The sequence below is a fragment of the Stenella coeruleoalba genome, assembly GCF_951394435.1.
Source record: "Stenella coeruleoalba genome assembly, chromosome: 1".
Classification (NCBI taxonomy): domain Eukaryota; kingdom Metazoa; phylum Chordata; class Mammalia; order Artiodactyla; family Delphinidae; genus Stenella; species Stenella coeruleoalba.
In genome coordinates this window covers 14664750-14680417 of record NC_137169.1, presented here as the reverse complement: position 1 = coordinate 14680417, position 15668 = coordinate 14664750, and the positions used below count along the sequence as shown (strand labels likewise).

Below are 15668 nucleotides of genomic sequence, written 5' to 3'. Positions count from 1 at the left end.
GCTGTAAAGCGCCGCAGCCACGGTCCAGATGTGCACGTCTGAGTGCAACTGGCATTGAAGTCGCGCCTGCCTAAGCCGACCGGCATGTTTGCTATGGGGACTGTTGCACCTGTGTGTGCTGGAAGGAGTGTCTGCAGAATACCTGTCCCGTGTCCGTGGGCAGATTCTGGGACACGTTCCAAAAACCATGGTGGAAACGGCTGTCACTGGAGGTGTGTAAGCAAAGTTTTGGTCAACTTAAGATGTTGGGAATCTGCACTGTGGCGCTCAGAGTCTGCCTCACACCGGCCCTCATGCGGCCGCCTGATCCTGGAGTGTCAGAGCTGGGAGAGACCCCAGTGAACCTCGGGTCCAATGTTTTCATCTTGCAAATGAGAAAACCACATTGGTGCCGCACAGATACCCGTTGCCTTCCTCTTGGCTTAGTTTAATGAAGCCCACACTCCAGCACCTAAGGGCGTGGCCTTGTGCTGGGCCCCCCCCCCCCCCCCACCGACTGGTCTGGGTCTGGGGGTGACTGCCTGTCCTCCGAATCGCAGGTGTCATCGCGCTGCCAGAGATCCACGTCCGCTCCGGCCTCCTGTCCAGTCCCGGGAAGGCTGCCCAGCCCACTTCCGGCTAAAGGAGCACGTCTGAATGAACCCTGCTCCCAGCAGATCTGTGCTGGCTGTGGCTCTTTTGTGGGGGTCATGGCATGTGACTCATTACCTGTTGGGGCCTCTGTATCAGAGCCACAAGTCCAGCTATTCTCCCAGGAGGCGATTTGATGGGAAAGAGGGAGGGCCAGCCTCCAAGCCGATTCCAGTCCCGGCTTCCCTGTTACATGCGCAGCCCCACGTTGGCCAAGCCTGGTTACAGCCCAGATTCCTGAAACAAGTTTCCATCCTGGTCTCCACGCACACCTCAGCCTCAAACACTCCATAAAGCTTTAGGAGCCCAACTAGGTTTTGGGTTTTGTTTTTTTTTTTTTTCCTTTTGTGAAGTAGGTCATTTTGAGTATGAAGTATTATGTTTTCCCTTTTGTCTCCTCCTCCCCAGCAGTCCTGAGGTTGGAGAGTTATGGTCATAGAATCTGTATGCATGACGCTGGTCAAGTGGAGGAGTGCATTTCAGGGGGAAACGACATAGCTCTCTGGGAAAATAGAGTCACTGACACCCCAGGCTTTTCGCTGATCCAGGTTCAGGGTCTAACTCGCCCAGGCGCTTCAGTGTGATTGGCTGTGTGGGGCAATAGCCAGCCCACCTGAGGGGCTTGCCTGTGGCTCCTGGCTTATCCAGCGCAGTGCCCTGGTGACCTGGTCTTTTGAAGTTGATGAAACCTGGTTGTGGTCAACATGCTGTTTTTCAGATGGTGGGACTTAACGGAGCCGATCCAGGTGCCCCCATCTCCTTAATGCCAGCTGTCTGAATTCTCTGCAGTTCCATTTGCCTTAAAAAAATATTAATCTGCTGGGAAGCTCTTGAAAGCCACCAACCGTGGAGCCGATGGCGCTTGGTTGAAAGAGTTCACTCTTGGGTGGACGTCAGAGCAGCGTTTTCCTCTCGTTCCCGGGTTGGTCTGGGTCGGTCTATCGGTTCCCCTACTGATGCTCCTGGAACTCTGAAAGGCCCCACTGTTGCCTGGTTTGACTTTCCAAGCCGGCTTCTCTGCAGCGTCCCCACAGACTGTCCCTGTGTCCCTGTGGCTAACAGGTCATTCACCGTCCTCACCGTGTGTGTGGATTTCAGCCCTCACTCCCTGAAGGTACCAGGGCTAATAAAAGCCCAGGGGTTTCGTCTTTGGGCGTCCACGTTTTAAAGATGTTCCCCGAGCTGCCCCCTTGACCAGAGGCCTCTGGGCCTCCCCTTTTGTGCCCAGCGCGGCTGGGCCATGGCAGTGGTCCTGGGACCGTCCTCCCTCCCTGCCCTGTGGAGGAGGGGCAGAGCACAGGCCGGCCGGGTGAACCCCTCAGCCGCCTGCTTGCAGCGCCAGGCCACTCTTGATGCCTCGCTCATGCTGCCGTGCGCAGCCCGAGAGCGAGTCGCCAGGGATGGCAGAGCCCCCTTATTGAAATAGCATGTTAGCATTTAAACAATATTAATACTATTTGACTCATTAAATATACAAAGGCCAGCTAAAGTGCTTCCATGTGTGTGCTGTTAGTTCTGGCGGGCGACTCCTCAGATGGCTTTATGTGGTTTCAGACAACATTTTAGCACATTCTTAAAATACCCACAAAAGCCTTTATGTAAAAACTCATAAATGTGAACCACATAAAAATTATTTTTTTTCCCGTTTCATGTCATTATGATCAAAGTACAGTAGGTAAGAATAAATTTCCAAAAACTTGTTGAGGTCCCTCTTTAATTAACGCTTCACGCGCAGAGCAGGGCCATAAACCGTGGGACGGGGTCTGTCAGTGCCCCGTGGCCACTCTGCCACAGAGGCTGGCCTTCTGGGCGATTCTGAGCCGGCCCTTTCTCATCACGCGTCCTCCAGTCCCTTTGTCCTGGAACATCGGGTTGAGACTCGCAGTCGTGCGCGTCCCCAGAGGCCCCTTTAGGTGAATGGAATGTGGGTCCGCTCTGGCGCTGCTGCCCTCGTCTCTTTACTGAAGGTCCGATCGCCTGTAAGTTAGGGGAGTACCCAACGGGACACTCTCCCAGCTATGAAACCAATTACGGAGCTCACGTGGCTCCGTGGAAGGGTGCTCGTGATCCCGGCCAAGTGAGGAGAGCCGAGCCCAGCCCCGTCCCCTTGCTGTGCCTACAGTTACATAAAAGTAAGCGTCTGGACAGAGACCGGAGGGGAATTTGGAAAAATGAGATTTATGGGATAAGCTGATTTATGGTGTTGTGGGCTAAATTGTAAACTTCCTTCTTTTAAAATAATGTTCTTCTAATAATTTTTTTAATTTGGGGGAAGAATAGTAACCCACGTGAGCATCAGAGTCGAGCTTGCATTTTTACCTCCTTTGTCTCCAACATTTTGTAACGTTGGACCTGGTCAGTGTGGCCCACAAGGGAAGCTGAGGATGCCAGGGAGGAGCTGCCCGGAGCGGAGCCGGGCCGTGAGGTGGGACTTTGGAGTGGAAATGGCCAGTTCCGCCCCGCAAAACGGTAATGCTGTTGTTTTATTCTTCTGGAAGAAAACAGAAATCTAAGGGAGGGGACTGAGAGGGCTCAACCACAGGCCACCTGGTGCTTTTGAACTGGCTGCCAGGTGGTGTCGAGGAGGGTTGTCAAGCCACCAGGCCCTCTGCTGGTTCCCTCCCAGGGCAGCCTGACCTGCCCTCCCCCGAGTCCCAGCACAGAGACAAGAACAACACTCTGGGCTGGAAGGCGCCTGAGGCGGGGGGCCTCGGGCTTCGAGGGGCAGAAGGATGAACACGCCCTCTGGGCTTCGCGCCTTCGCTCCAGGAAAGAAGGAATTAGCGGCCCACTTCTGCCAGCACAAGAAAAGCCACATTTTTAAAAGTTGTTTTTTCCCTTTTGATGTGGGGCTGCTCTCCCGACAAGCAGGCGGAAAGGGAAAACCATGCGATGGAACCCAGCCATCTGTCACCGAAAGGACGGGTGTTGGCAGGTCTGCCCTGGGCTGCCCTTCCCGCCCGCCATAGTGCAGCTCTGCTTCCCGGGGAATTCGGGGAGGGGGCACCAAAACCCCGGAGCCCATGCCGCCCGCTCACCTGAGTGAGGGGTCTGGTCCCAAGGTGACCACGTTCCAGGGTGGCCCGGCGTGTGACCAGCTCCCTGCAGGGCTGGGCCGGGTCAGGGTGGCCCTGTGGAGGGAAGTGGGGGGGGCCTCAGGCTCTACGCCAGAACACTTACCTACTTGGGGTCTGGGGAGAGATCTAGAACAAGGGAAAGCGCCTTCCCGAGTGGGGTCCCCGAGTGCCCAGCGTTGGCCAGGTTCCCGGAGTTGCCCTGGGCTGGCGCTGAGCTCGGGCCCGCAGGTGTGTCTCTCCATTCTCCCGTGCTTTCCCCTCACGGTTCTACGCTCTGCTGCCCTGGTCGGAAGCCAGAGTCCTCAATCCCTCGATCTTTCCTTTCCCTCAGTCCCTCAACCTCAGTCCCTCAATCTTTTGACCAACATCTAGCCCCGGGGCTGGCACCTGATAACAGCCTCCTGCCGTCACCTGCCTTCTGGGGCCGACTGGCCAGGGGAGACAGCTGTGCATTTCACTTGACAGCTCCATCGCAATGGGTAGCGCGGGATGGAGCAGTGGGGACAGTCTCCCTGAGGAATGCTGGCGGGGAGGGCGCGAGGGGAACAGACCTAGGTGTGGGCCCTCATGCGCCACGCCCAGTGGGCCTGCGGTGGGTCAGAGCCAGAGACAAAGCAGCCGCGGGGCCCTGCAGCTCGCCAGCATGAAGAGGGACTGCCTCTTCCGTCTGTCTCTCGGTTACACTCTGGTGTATATCACATACTGGCCTTTGTACGGAAACTTTTTAGTTTGAAAGAGTTTGATTTACAGCAAAATTATCCAAAAAAGAGTACAAAGAATTCTTGGAATACCCATCGCTTACATTCGCTAAATATTAGCATTTACCATGTATATTTTTTATCATGTAACAGCGTTATCGAGGTGTAATTCATATACATGTTTATTTCTATTACTTGTTTTTGTTATGAAAATAATAATCTTTGGTCAGGTAGCTACTTTCCTGTATTGTTTTTGTCTTTCAGCAGTCCTAGAAAGTAGATACCATCCCTGTTTGTTTGGGTTTTTTTAATATTTATTTATTTGGCTGTGCCGGGTCTTGAGTTGCGGCGTGTGGGATCTTTTAGTCGTGGCATGCGGGATCTAGTTCCCTGACCAGGGATCAAACCCGGGCCCCCCGCGTTGGGAACGTGGAGCCTTAACCTTAGCTGGACTGCCAGGGAAGTCCCAATACTGTCCCTGCTTTATAAAGAAACTAAGGCCCAGTTCGCAGAGCCGGTAGCTGGTAGCTCTTGATAAGTAGTCATCGGGCGGATAAGCGTGTGACGTAACTGATGACTGGCGGGGCGGGCATGGGGACATGTGCCTGCCTGACTCCCCAGCCCGTGCGTCTCGGTGCCTGCCTGCTGCTCACATCCGAGGCCGCGGCCCCGGGCCTCCTGGAGAGTTCCGGAGTGCACCTTCCGCACCACTGATGCAGGGTTAAATGGGGTCAGAGAGGCCACAGACTTTCTGGTAAAGAGTGTGCTATTAGCCACCAGAGACTCCATCGTTCCAGAGTCGTAGCTGGTCGTCAGCAGAATTTGAGGTGCTGCCACGTCAGCTGGTGGTCCGCCTTTGCTTTCTGAGCTCCTCGGACCTGTACGGACAGCCGCTGCCTTGGTGCCCTTGAATTTGGGATCCTTGCCTGATTTCCTTTGCTCCTCTGGCCTTTTCTTTCCCTCCTGCGTTTGATCTGAATTAGGAATTTTTCAGTATTGCCTCAGACTTGCGGAGGAAGCTCGGTCCCAACCTTAGCCCTTCGTTTCAGGCTATACAGTTGCAGCAGGTCGCTCTGAAAAACCCACAGAAGCCCCAGCGTGTGCAGGCCCTGGAGCGTTCCGGGGGGAACAGAGCTCTGTCTGCTCTCAGTGGGACAAGTCTGGACTGTTGTTGCTCTGTTTTTCCTGTTTTTCGCCTGTAAAGTAGGCATCCCAAAAGATAGGAGTATCTCACGGTAATGATTACTCAGTGGGAATGACCCCCATTGAGGGTCTGTTACATGTCACACACGTTCTGGATCCTTCTTCTGGAAGGAATGTGAAGCCCAGAGAAGTGGAGTCAGTTTGCCAAAGGCCACAAAGCTAGAGGAAGGGCAGCTCAGACTCAGACTCATCTTTTGGACTCCTAATTCCGTGTTCTTTCTGTGGGCCCCCCACCCGAAAGGATGCTGCATCCCCTCCCCTGACCAACGAATGAGCAGGACACATGCAAGAACCAACCCGGGAACCACCGTAGGGAGGGTCGTTAATCCCAGAGAGACATTTAGATGAATCTTTGCCAAATGACCACCCCTGGGACCTGGGGTGATGATCTGTAATTTGACGGGCTTAACATCTCATGGACACGTGGGCCTGCTTCCTGCAGGTATTTTGAAGGCGGCGTCTCATCTGTCTACCTCTGGGATCTGGATCATGGTTTTGCTGGAGTGATCCTCATAAAGAAGGCTGGAGATGGATCAAAGAAGATCAAAGGCTGCTGGGACTCCATCCACGTGGTGGAAGTGCAGGTACAGCTCCCACCCCCACCCCCCGCCTGCAGCTGGCAGCCCAAACGGTGCGGCCTGTTCCCTAGCAGGTGCTTCTTGATGGGGATATGTTGTGATGTATAAACCCCTGCTGATTCCTAAAAGTGCCCACAGCCATGTGGATAAAGATAGGTCAGGATCGCAGTAGTCATTGATGAAAAAGTTCCCCAAAGAACTTGGATACAGTGACCGCAGGTTCTGCCCCTTTAAAAACCATTTGGGATTCTGTAAGGTCATGTCATGGTGACGTGTTAGGAAGGGACGTGTTAGAGTGACCTGAATTCAGGGGCCATTCGGGCTCTCCTCAGCTCAGGGTTGTGCCCAAGGCTCTGATCTCTGTCTCTTCCTACAGGAGAAGTCCAGCGGTCGCACCGCCCATTACAAGCTGACCTCCACGGTGATGCTGTGGCTGCAGACCAACAAATCCGGCTCCGGCACCATGAACCTCGGCGGCAGCCTTACTAGACAGGTAGAGCGGCCAGTGCCCCCGGCGGCAGCCCCAGGGCTGGCCGTGTGTGGAGATGAGTGAGCAGCTGCCCCACAGAGGTCCTGGGGCAGCCCCTGCGCCTGACGTGACCTCCCCACAGGCCTGTCCGTGTTTCCCGACATTCAGTCACGGGAGGTTTTACTTGGGATCAAGGTGTTTATGTTAAGATGCTCCCGTGACGTTTAGGGCATTACCGCTGGTAACATTTTAGAATGGATTACTTTCTCAGTTGTGGCTTAGATGATGTATTAGGGCTCTTGGTTGCAGGTGACGGAGTAAAACTCTCACTGACTTAAGTGAAAATGGAAATGAGTCAGCTCACCTAAGTGTGACGTTCCGACATCGTTCAGCCCGCCCGGGTCTGAGACACGAACGATGTGGGCAGGACTCTGGATCTCCATGCGGGGGCTCCTGGCAGCCTCTGGCCATCCTGGGGGAGAGCCTCTCTCGCAGAGCAGGTCTGCCGTGTAACCCCAGGAACGTCTCACTGGCGGGTCGGGTTACTTGTCCCGGACAGAATCACTTCCTGACGCTAGGGTCATGTGACTACCCATGGTCGAGGAGACGAACAGGGGTGTGGGTGTTGATTTCCTAGAGTGAAATCAGGCAGCTTCCTCACAGTCGAGAGGGGGCTGGGTGTGGGCAGCCGGCAGCCACTGGACAATGGAGAGGTGCTTTCTGCAGCGAGAATGGATGGCCGTGATCTGTGGATGGGGGTGGGCAGTGAGGAGTGACGGCAGCCAGGGGGTCAGCCTAGGGACTTGGCAGCAGGCTGCTGGGGGATAGTAGCCAGGGTCCCCAAAAGGAGAGAAAGGACTGAAAAAGAAGCTACAGGGACCCAGAAGAGGGAGAGCCTGTTAAGCCTCCGAGCGGGCTTACCGGCCTCCCCAGGCAGGTGTCCTGTGGTACACACCTGCTCTCTGCTCAGCTCTGGCCCCCGCAGCAGTGCTCCAGGGATGCAGGGGTGCAACGGAATGATAGTCACTGGCATCCTCTACTATGCACCCCAGCAGGGCACTTTTCAAAACTCAGAATATTCGTTCACCTCATACAGAAAAAATGGGTATGTCTGGTCAAAGCAGTCCAAAGACTGCTTGAGTCACAGGGTCTTGACGTGGGAAGAGTTCAGAGGTCATCTCCCAACCTGACAGGACAGTTTGTGCCGCTCTGCTCGGGTGGGACCAGGGAGCTCGCTGCCTTGGGGGACAGCCCGTTCCTTTTGCATCAGTCTCCATAAAAAGAGGCATCCAGCATGGGCCGCGCACTGCTCTGCAGGCACCGCACAGGCGTGCAGGCTACACGGCCCCCCACTGGCTCCCCACCCCACCTCTTTTCCCACGAGCTGTTGACGGTCCAGGGATTTCCCCTTCTGTTCTTGTGCAGTCGATCTTTCTTAAAATGAGGTTTTACACGTGAACTCACGTTTTGGTTTTTGTCCATTCTGCCAGGGACAGATAATGTCGAATCTCGGTTTTGGTCATCCAGGTGTTAGCTGTTCCTGCCGGCTTTCTTCCTTGCACGTTAACTAAGATGACTCTGTCTTCGTCTTAGTTCAAGGCCAAGTTTGGAGCCCTCCAGCCTGGCTACCAAAGACTTCCATAGCGGGGAGGCATCAGTCTGATAACCGTCTTTCTAGGGCACTGGTCTTCTGGGTGAGCTTGTCCAGCTCTGATTCACCGCCTAAGCAGGGCTTCGCATTTCCAGATAGATGCCATTTGAGCCACCTGTGGTTGAACACCGCCTGCTGTTTCCCAGCCGGCTCCCTGCCCTGCAGGACCAGGGGACTGCAGGCTTGGCCGTGGCGTCTCTCTCCTCGCCCTCAGGGCTCAGTGTGTCTCTGCACTTCAGGCTCCTCTGATGTGGCGAGAAGCATTGCTTTGCTCTGTTTCCCACCTCTCTGGTCCTGAACGGCCCGGCCAGGCAGGAGGGCTCTCTTGAGAGCCTCTGCTCTGCAGGTGGAGGGAACCTTCCTGCCCACAGTCTAGTCCAGGAGGGACCAGCGTCAGCACCGCGGAAGAGCTTGTCAGAAATGCAGAGAGCTTGGGGCCCTACCCAGACCCACCAAATCAGGATCTAAAGTTCACAAAATTCTCCAGGTAATTTATGTGCACATTAAAACTTGACGAGTGCTACTCTTTGGGGTTTTGTACCTAGTTCCATCTTGGGGGGCGACTCCCCATGCCACCAGCAAGCAGTACTCCAGACACCAGCAGGGCGTCCTACAGTTCACCCACGAGCCTGACACTCTACCCGGAGATGGCATCAGATCCCACAGGTTCAGGGCTCAGTCCCACAAGACTGCCTGCCCTCCTCCCTCCCCTGAGACACACCTTCCAATGCTAGTGGCACGTCCAGGTTGTCCCCTGTGCTTCTGACCTACTGGCTACAAATCAGAGGTTCCCATGACCCCCTACTTGGGTTCGATTAATTTGCTAGAGCTGCTCACAGAACTCAGGAAACCCGTTTACTCATTAGTTTGCAGATTTATTCCAAGGGACATTTAAAGGTTACGAATCAACAGCCAGATGGAGAGATCCACGGGGCGAGGTCTCAAACAAGGGAGCTTCGTTCTCGTGGAGTTTTGGGGCCCCTGGAAGCATTTTGGTTCCCCAGCCTGGAAGCTGATCCCCGTCTTCCGTGGGGTTTTGTGGAGACTTCATTACATAGGCGTGATGATTAACTCACTAGCAGTTGGTGATTGATTCAGCCTCCAGCCCTTCTCCCCTGCCTGGAAATAGAGATAGGACTAAAAGTTCCACCCCTCTATTTATGGTTGGTTCCCCTGGCAACCAGCCCCCATGCTTAGGTACTTTCCAAAAGTCACCTCATTAATGTAAACCCAGTTGTGGTGGAAAGGGGCTTGTTATGAGTGACAAGGCACCCATTTCACCTTTATGGCCCTGAAGCGATTGATTTCAGGAACTGAGGACAAGAGACCAAATATAACAAAAGATGCTCCCATTGCTCTTATCGCCCAGGAAATTCCAAGGGTTTGGGAGCTGTGAGCCCGGAACCATGGATAAAGAGCAGATGTACGTGAGAAATGTATTTTGGTCATCCGAATGACCAAACTGTGTATTTCTTATAAATCACAGTATCACAGCTGCTGTGTGCCTTTCTCTTGCCCATCTTTGGCTTAGGTGTCATGAGCAGCCCATCTTCAAGGTGTCCCTTCCAGGTGTGTGAGGTGAGCTGGGAGCTTGGACTGGAAGGTGCCGCCTCCCCTGGAGCAGACTTGTCTTCACTTCTGCTTCACGTGCTGCTTGAAGCTTCTGAGCAGGTTGAAGCCCCTCGTTTAAGAGTCCTGTTTAGGACTTTTAACAGCCCCACCCCAAGGGAAGGCCTTAACCCTGTGCTGGTGCAGGGCAGTGGTGTCTTCGTGTGACAGGAAGAGGAAGCACAGACAGGCGGCTTGGCCTGAGTCTCCTGTGAGACTTGGCCTCAGAGAAGCCGGTGCTGGCTGCAGTGCAGCATCCTCAGAAGGGCCTCAGGAGGGCGCCTTCCTTGGCAGAGGTGACCGTTGCCATCCTCATCCTGGGAGTGCCTGGCTGCATGAGGGTTCCTTTTAATATCAAAATGGCTTTTTCAGTAAGATAATAATTACGCTTTTCATAACCATTAATTTTTTAGTAGCTCTTTTAAGTGCAGTCGCAGAAGCATCTCCGTGCACTTGAACAGTAGAAGTGCAAGGCAGGTGCCTGGGCCGCGTGTCGGAGCCTCACACTCTCCGTGCAGGACCTGCACCACCTCTGCCGTGTCACGGGGCCTGGAGCCGCAGGGGATCTCGGGGGTCCCCTTCTCTGGCCTCTGGGCAGAGCTGTCCCCACACCGTCCCAGAGGCTAGTGCTCACTGGGCAGAGACCATCCTTTTGCATGGAAATGGGCCCTCGTCTTCCAGGAACCACTGACCAGGGAGGGGCCGCCGGACCCCAGGCAGCTGGCTCCCTCGCAGCCGTCCTCCCCGACACCCTGCCACCTGGGGAGTGGTGGAAAGTCCTAAACCCGTATCCGGAAACTGTTTCCTGCATCACTTACCGCTCCGAACTGTTTATAATTCCACCCGGTTTACAGTGACCTGGACAAATATTTAATCCTCAGCCTTCCTAAGAGTTTAGATCAGAGCTGCCAGCCCACGGCCAGGGTCTGGGCTTGCTGTGAGCAGCGCCCGCTGCCAAGCCAAACGCGGGCCTGTGGAGCGGCCGTCCTCAGCGCAGCGCGCGGGCCGCGGGCCTGTTGGGCTCGCCTGTGCTCTTGGGCTTTCATGAGGAAATTGATGCTTCTGTCATCATCCTCGTGGCCGGTCGCATAACTCATCTGAGGTGCATTAAATCTGGGGCTGGTTTCCAAAGTAAGTAACTGCAAAAGGAGGGGCAGGGAAGCAGTGAGGGTGGCAAATCTAAGTTAATGATGTGTAGCTTCTGCGCATACAGGGGGAATGAGGGTTGCGGGTTTAGCTGTTTGTCCCAGATGAGCCTTGGGAAAACATCTCTGGTTCTCTTGGATGGGAGGCGAAGGGGTTCCAGGAAAGCTTAGCAGATCAGCGATCCAGAGTGAACACGTGTGGTAATGTGGGCTGTCTCTGTTGATTGGGTTGTCAACAGCATAGTGATCGCTCCCATTTAGCAGGTGAGCAAACTGAGGTTCAGGCTATTAAGTAATTTGCTGTGGTGACTTACCTAAGTAGCAGGCAGAGCTGGGATGTGAACCCAGATTTGTCTGCCTGGAAGAAAAGAAAGCTGCATTCTGCCGCACTGCATTTTTTTGGTCTTAATCTGTCCCGTATCTGTAGGCCTGGCATTTAAGAGATGCTCAGTAAGCGTTTGCACAGAAATGCGTTGAGCAGTCAGGACGCTGCCCTGCGGGCGCCCAGGAGCATTCCCTTGGCAGCCCCTCGAGCAGCGTGGGCAGCAGCAGTGGGCCAGTGGCCCCAGGAACAGGCCCTGTGGCGAGTGGGGCCAGAACCACAGAGTCCAGTGGAGGCGCCAGGCCTCCCTGGAGTGTGCTCAGCAGCGCCACATTTTGGGTGCCTCTTGCCGGAACCCAAGTGACCACATGAGACGCCTTCACCACCAGAGGTAGTGCGGAGGGTTTTAAGATTTTTTAAGTAGTCAACTGATCTGATCAGATTTGTGACTTCAAAGGATGGCCCCAGCGGTGGCTGCAGTGACCAGCCCGTGGCCGGGTGGTCAGTGAAGGAGCCTCAAGGCAGGAAATAACGAGGAAGGGCAGAGGCAGGAGGAGTAGAGGAGGGACGGGTTGGAGACGTCTTGGGGTGACCCCAGGGTGTGAGTGCTGGGCTCAGGTGGGTCTTCCTCGCTCGAGTTCCTCCAGTAAGCGGTACTTGCTGTGACCCAGGCGTAATGGCAGCTCCACACTCACTTGCACACTCACACCTTCCCACGTGTGTCAGGAGGGAAGGGGCCATCTCACCAGGCCCACAGTGCCAGGCCCCGACCCTGGCAGCCATCCTAGCCAGCGGTCAGGAGCGCCCAGCCAGGCCGAGGGCTCCTAGCTCTCCCGTTTCCATCCAGCTCATACTGGCCACCCCGTAGCTGCACAGGCCGGGGCCACCCCTCCCTGGCACGATGCCCAGGGCTCCCCCACTTTCCTGCTTCCTGTGCCTGTCCTGGGAAGGGCCATGGCTTGGGCTTGGCGGAATTTCCCTCCAGGAGTCCCTTTCCCTGAGGCTTTGCCTCCATCTTCTCCTCTCTCAAGGCCCCCTCACCGCCTTTTTTTTTTTTTTTAAATTTTATTTTTGGCTGTGTTGGGTCTTCGTTGCTGCACGCGGGCTTTCTCTAGGTGCGGCGAGTGGGACTACTCTTCGTTGCGGTGTGCGGGCTTCTCATTGCGGTGGCTTCTCTTGTTGCGGAGCACGGGCTCTAGGCACGCGGGCTTCAGTAGCTGTGGCTCGCAGGCTCTAGAGCGCAGGCTCAGTAGTTGTGGCACATGGGCTTCATTGCTCCGCAGCATGTGGGATCTTCCTGGACCAGGGATCGAGCCCGTGTCCCCTGCATTGGCAGGCGGATTCTTAACCACTGCACCACCAGGGAAGCCCCTCTCACTGACTTTCTTACCGCTCTTGGTAAATGTACTGGAGCTACATTTCACACCTCATTGTGACCTGGGCTGTGGAGATGCCCCAGGGGCTCAGACCAAGGCGCCCTCACCCATCTCCTCCACTCCGGCCTTTTGTCCACCCACACCCCCCCCCCCGCCCCCCCGCCAAAAGACGTCTCTTGGGACGTCCCTGGAAAGCAAGCAGAGAAAGTGTTTTGGCAGATCCCTGCAGCTGTGGGAGGCAAGGTGAGTGCCGTCTTCGCAGAGGCTCATCACGGCCAATCCTTGAGGGCAGGAGGGCGGCAGCTGCCACCTGGGCCCCGGTGGGAAGGCTGCTTTCCGCAGGCCAAGTACCAACGCGCTGAAAAGGAAGTTGCACTGAGAGGTCACTTCTGTGTGACAGCTGGAGGCGTGGGAAAGAGACAAGACTGCGAATCTCGGGAAGGAGATCCAAGGTTTCCAGTCTGGGGCCGGGCGCTGCAGATGTTCATTTGACATTTTTTTCCGACTAAATATTTAGAAGCAGAGGTGGAATGTCCTGTGGAGCTGGGATGTGAGGGCGGACACTCGGAAGGCGAGCTCTCCCCCTGGCTCAGCACCGGGCTCCCTGTGATGTATCTTCGAGCAGTGAGACTCCAGCTGAGGCACCTGCCCGCGTGTTAATGCAGGGAAATCCTCTTTGACTCGCGCTTGGCAGTCAGGCAAGGCGGCATGTTGCAGGGGGAAGAGCCCATGGCCTTCCCTCCAGATGTGGGGAACAGAGGGGTCCGGGCCAACTCGGGGTGGCTCAGGGAGGACTTTCTTACCCAGGGAGGCCCAGCTCCAGGTGCTCCCTTGTTCCCTGAGGTTCCTGGGTTCAGGGGTGGAGAGGCTTGAGTGGCGTGGCTTCTAGGGATGCTTTGGTGTATGTCTGGCGACCTGGGGTGGAATGACCCAGCCTGTTCGAGAGAGAGAGCTGGTGTGAGGCTGCCTCCCTGTGCCCATCCCCCGCTAGGAAGGTCGGGCAGGCGAGGAACAAGGAACAGAGCAGACATCCAAAAAAGGGAAGGGTTGGGGGAAGGCAGGCGGGTGAGGCAGGGATGAAACTGCTCGGAATTTCTGAGCCCTGGACTGCGGTTTGTTCTTGAGTTTTCCGGTAAAGAACGTGGGTGAAGTTGAGAAAATGGAGCAGTCTCCTGGAAGAAAACAGGTTTTGGAATCCTCCAGACCTTGGTTCAGATCCTAGCCCAGTCTCTTTCCAGCTGTGCGACCTGGACGAACCACTTCCCTTCTCTGAAATTCAGCACTTTCACCATCGAGCTTAATAATGCCCATTTGGAAAGATGGTTGTAGAGCAGAAATAAAACAACATTTTGACACACGGGTTATGCCCAATAAATAATAGCTGTTAACTGCTACTACCACCTGTCACGCAAGCAGAGACTTTTCCATCTTCTAGAATGTATACAGTTTTAGGCTCAGTTAAATTTTTCCTAAACTGGGCAAACCAAACCTTCCTTGAGAGGCTGTCTGACCACTGTCTTCTGGCTTGACAGCGTGTTACATCCTGGCCTCACAGCTGCGCTCTGACCCGGAGCCCAGCCCAGTTACTAGGAGGAGCCAGGCCGGGGAGAGTCCCGGGCGCGGAGCTGCCGTTCAGCAGGCGCCATTCTGGGCCTGGTGCACGTATTAGGTTCTCCGGTGCAGGGCAGAGGCGAGGAAGGCCCTCGCCCCCCAGGGCTCCAGAGCAGCAGCCGTTAGACGGGGCTGGCTTCCTGCAGGTCCCCACCCTCCGGGCTCTGCTCACGTTTTCCCTTTTGAGGAAAATGACCTGCTCTCTACACACTCACCCGTGTCCTCCACGTCGCCGGGCCACGGAGAGGAGCGGAGGTGCTTGATGGGGACAGGCGGGCTGCGCTCTGACTCCAGACTCTGTTGGAACCACCTTGTGGAACATCTGTGCGACCACAGCACATGAAAATGTTCTCCTCTGGCATCCCCTGTATAAGGATGTAATAATACCTGCGGTGCAAAAATAGTTCTACTTTTGGCAGACCAGCTTTGCCAGCGAGCTGACCCTGACCAGGTGTGAAGGGAGTCGGCAGGGTGCGGGCAGGGGGGCCGTGGAGGCATGTCTGTGTGCCGGGCCTCTGCCCCAACCCCGGCCCACCCTCTTCCTTCCCTTCCCCTGGCCCTGCTGGGCGTTTGCCTTGGGCTCAGATTCCCTGCCTCAAGCTTCGTGGCCCCTTGTGTCCTCCCTGGTAGTCGGTCTGCTCCTGGGGGAGGCTCACCCGCCCTGGCCCCCATGCCCAGACCTCTTTTATCTTTGAGCGCCCAGCATTTCCAGCCTTTTCCTTTGTTGGAGGATGGCTCTTGATTCTGAAGCAGAGATGATACCCAAGAGGTCGGGTATCTGATGTGACTTTGCTTCCCTGATGGCCCTGAGCCCTTTGCCGCCAGTTCTGGCCTCAACTTTGCGTGGTTGGTGCGCATTTAAAATGGGGCCGTCACGGAGCTTCAGAGCCTCACTGCTTCCCTGGGGTTGCCAGGAGTCTGCCGTCTGCGTGGACTGGGGAGGCAGAGAGGCCAGTTTGTGGAAAGACATAATTCATTTGGGTCAGACCCCCCCCCAGGCCTCTCCTTGCCCGGAAGAGCAGCCCTGAGCTGCCGTCTGGCCGGGCACAGAAACCTCTTCCACGTGGAAGGAGAGGACACTCAGTGCCAGCGTGTCGGTGTCCAAAAATGCCTTTTAAGAATGGGTAGGCAGGGCTTCCCTGGTGGCGCAGTGGTTGAGAGTCCGCCTGCCGATGCAGGGGACACGGGTCCGTGCCCCGGTCCGGGAAGATCCCACATGCCGCGGAGCGGCTGGGCCCGTGAGCCGTGGCCGCTGAGCCTGCGCGTCCGGAGCCTGTGCTCCGCAACGGGAGAGGCCACA

General features: G+C 55.7%; 1 protein-coding gene across 2 annotated transcripts in view; it reads left to right on the top strand.

The window, feature by feature from the left end:
• The window catches only part of CAPZB (capping actin protein of muscle Z-line subunit beta), a 136585-nt gene that overhangs the window by 111158 nt on the left and 9759 nt on the right, over nt 1–15668 (top strand). For both annotated transcript variants that reach the window (XM_079933471.1, XM_079933472.1), the window contains exons 5-6: nt 6051–6192; nt 6563–6679. In XM_079933471.1, the coding sequence (XP_079789597.1) occupies nt 6051–6192; nt 6563–6679 (259 nt within the window). The remainder of the gene's footprint in view (nt 1–6050; nt 6193–6562; nt 6680–15668) is intronic.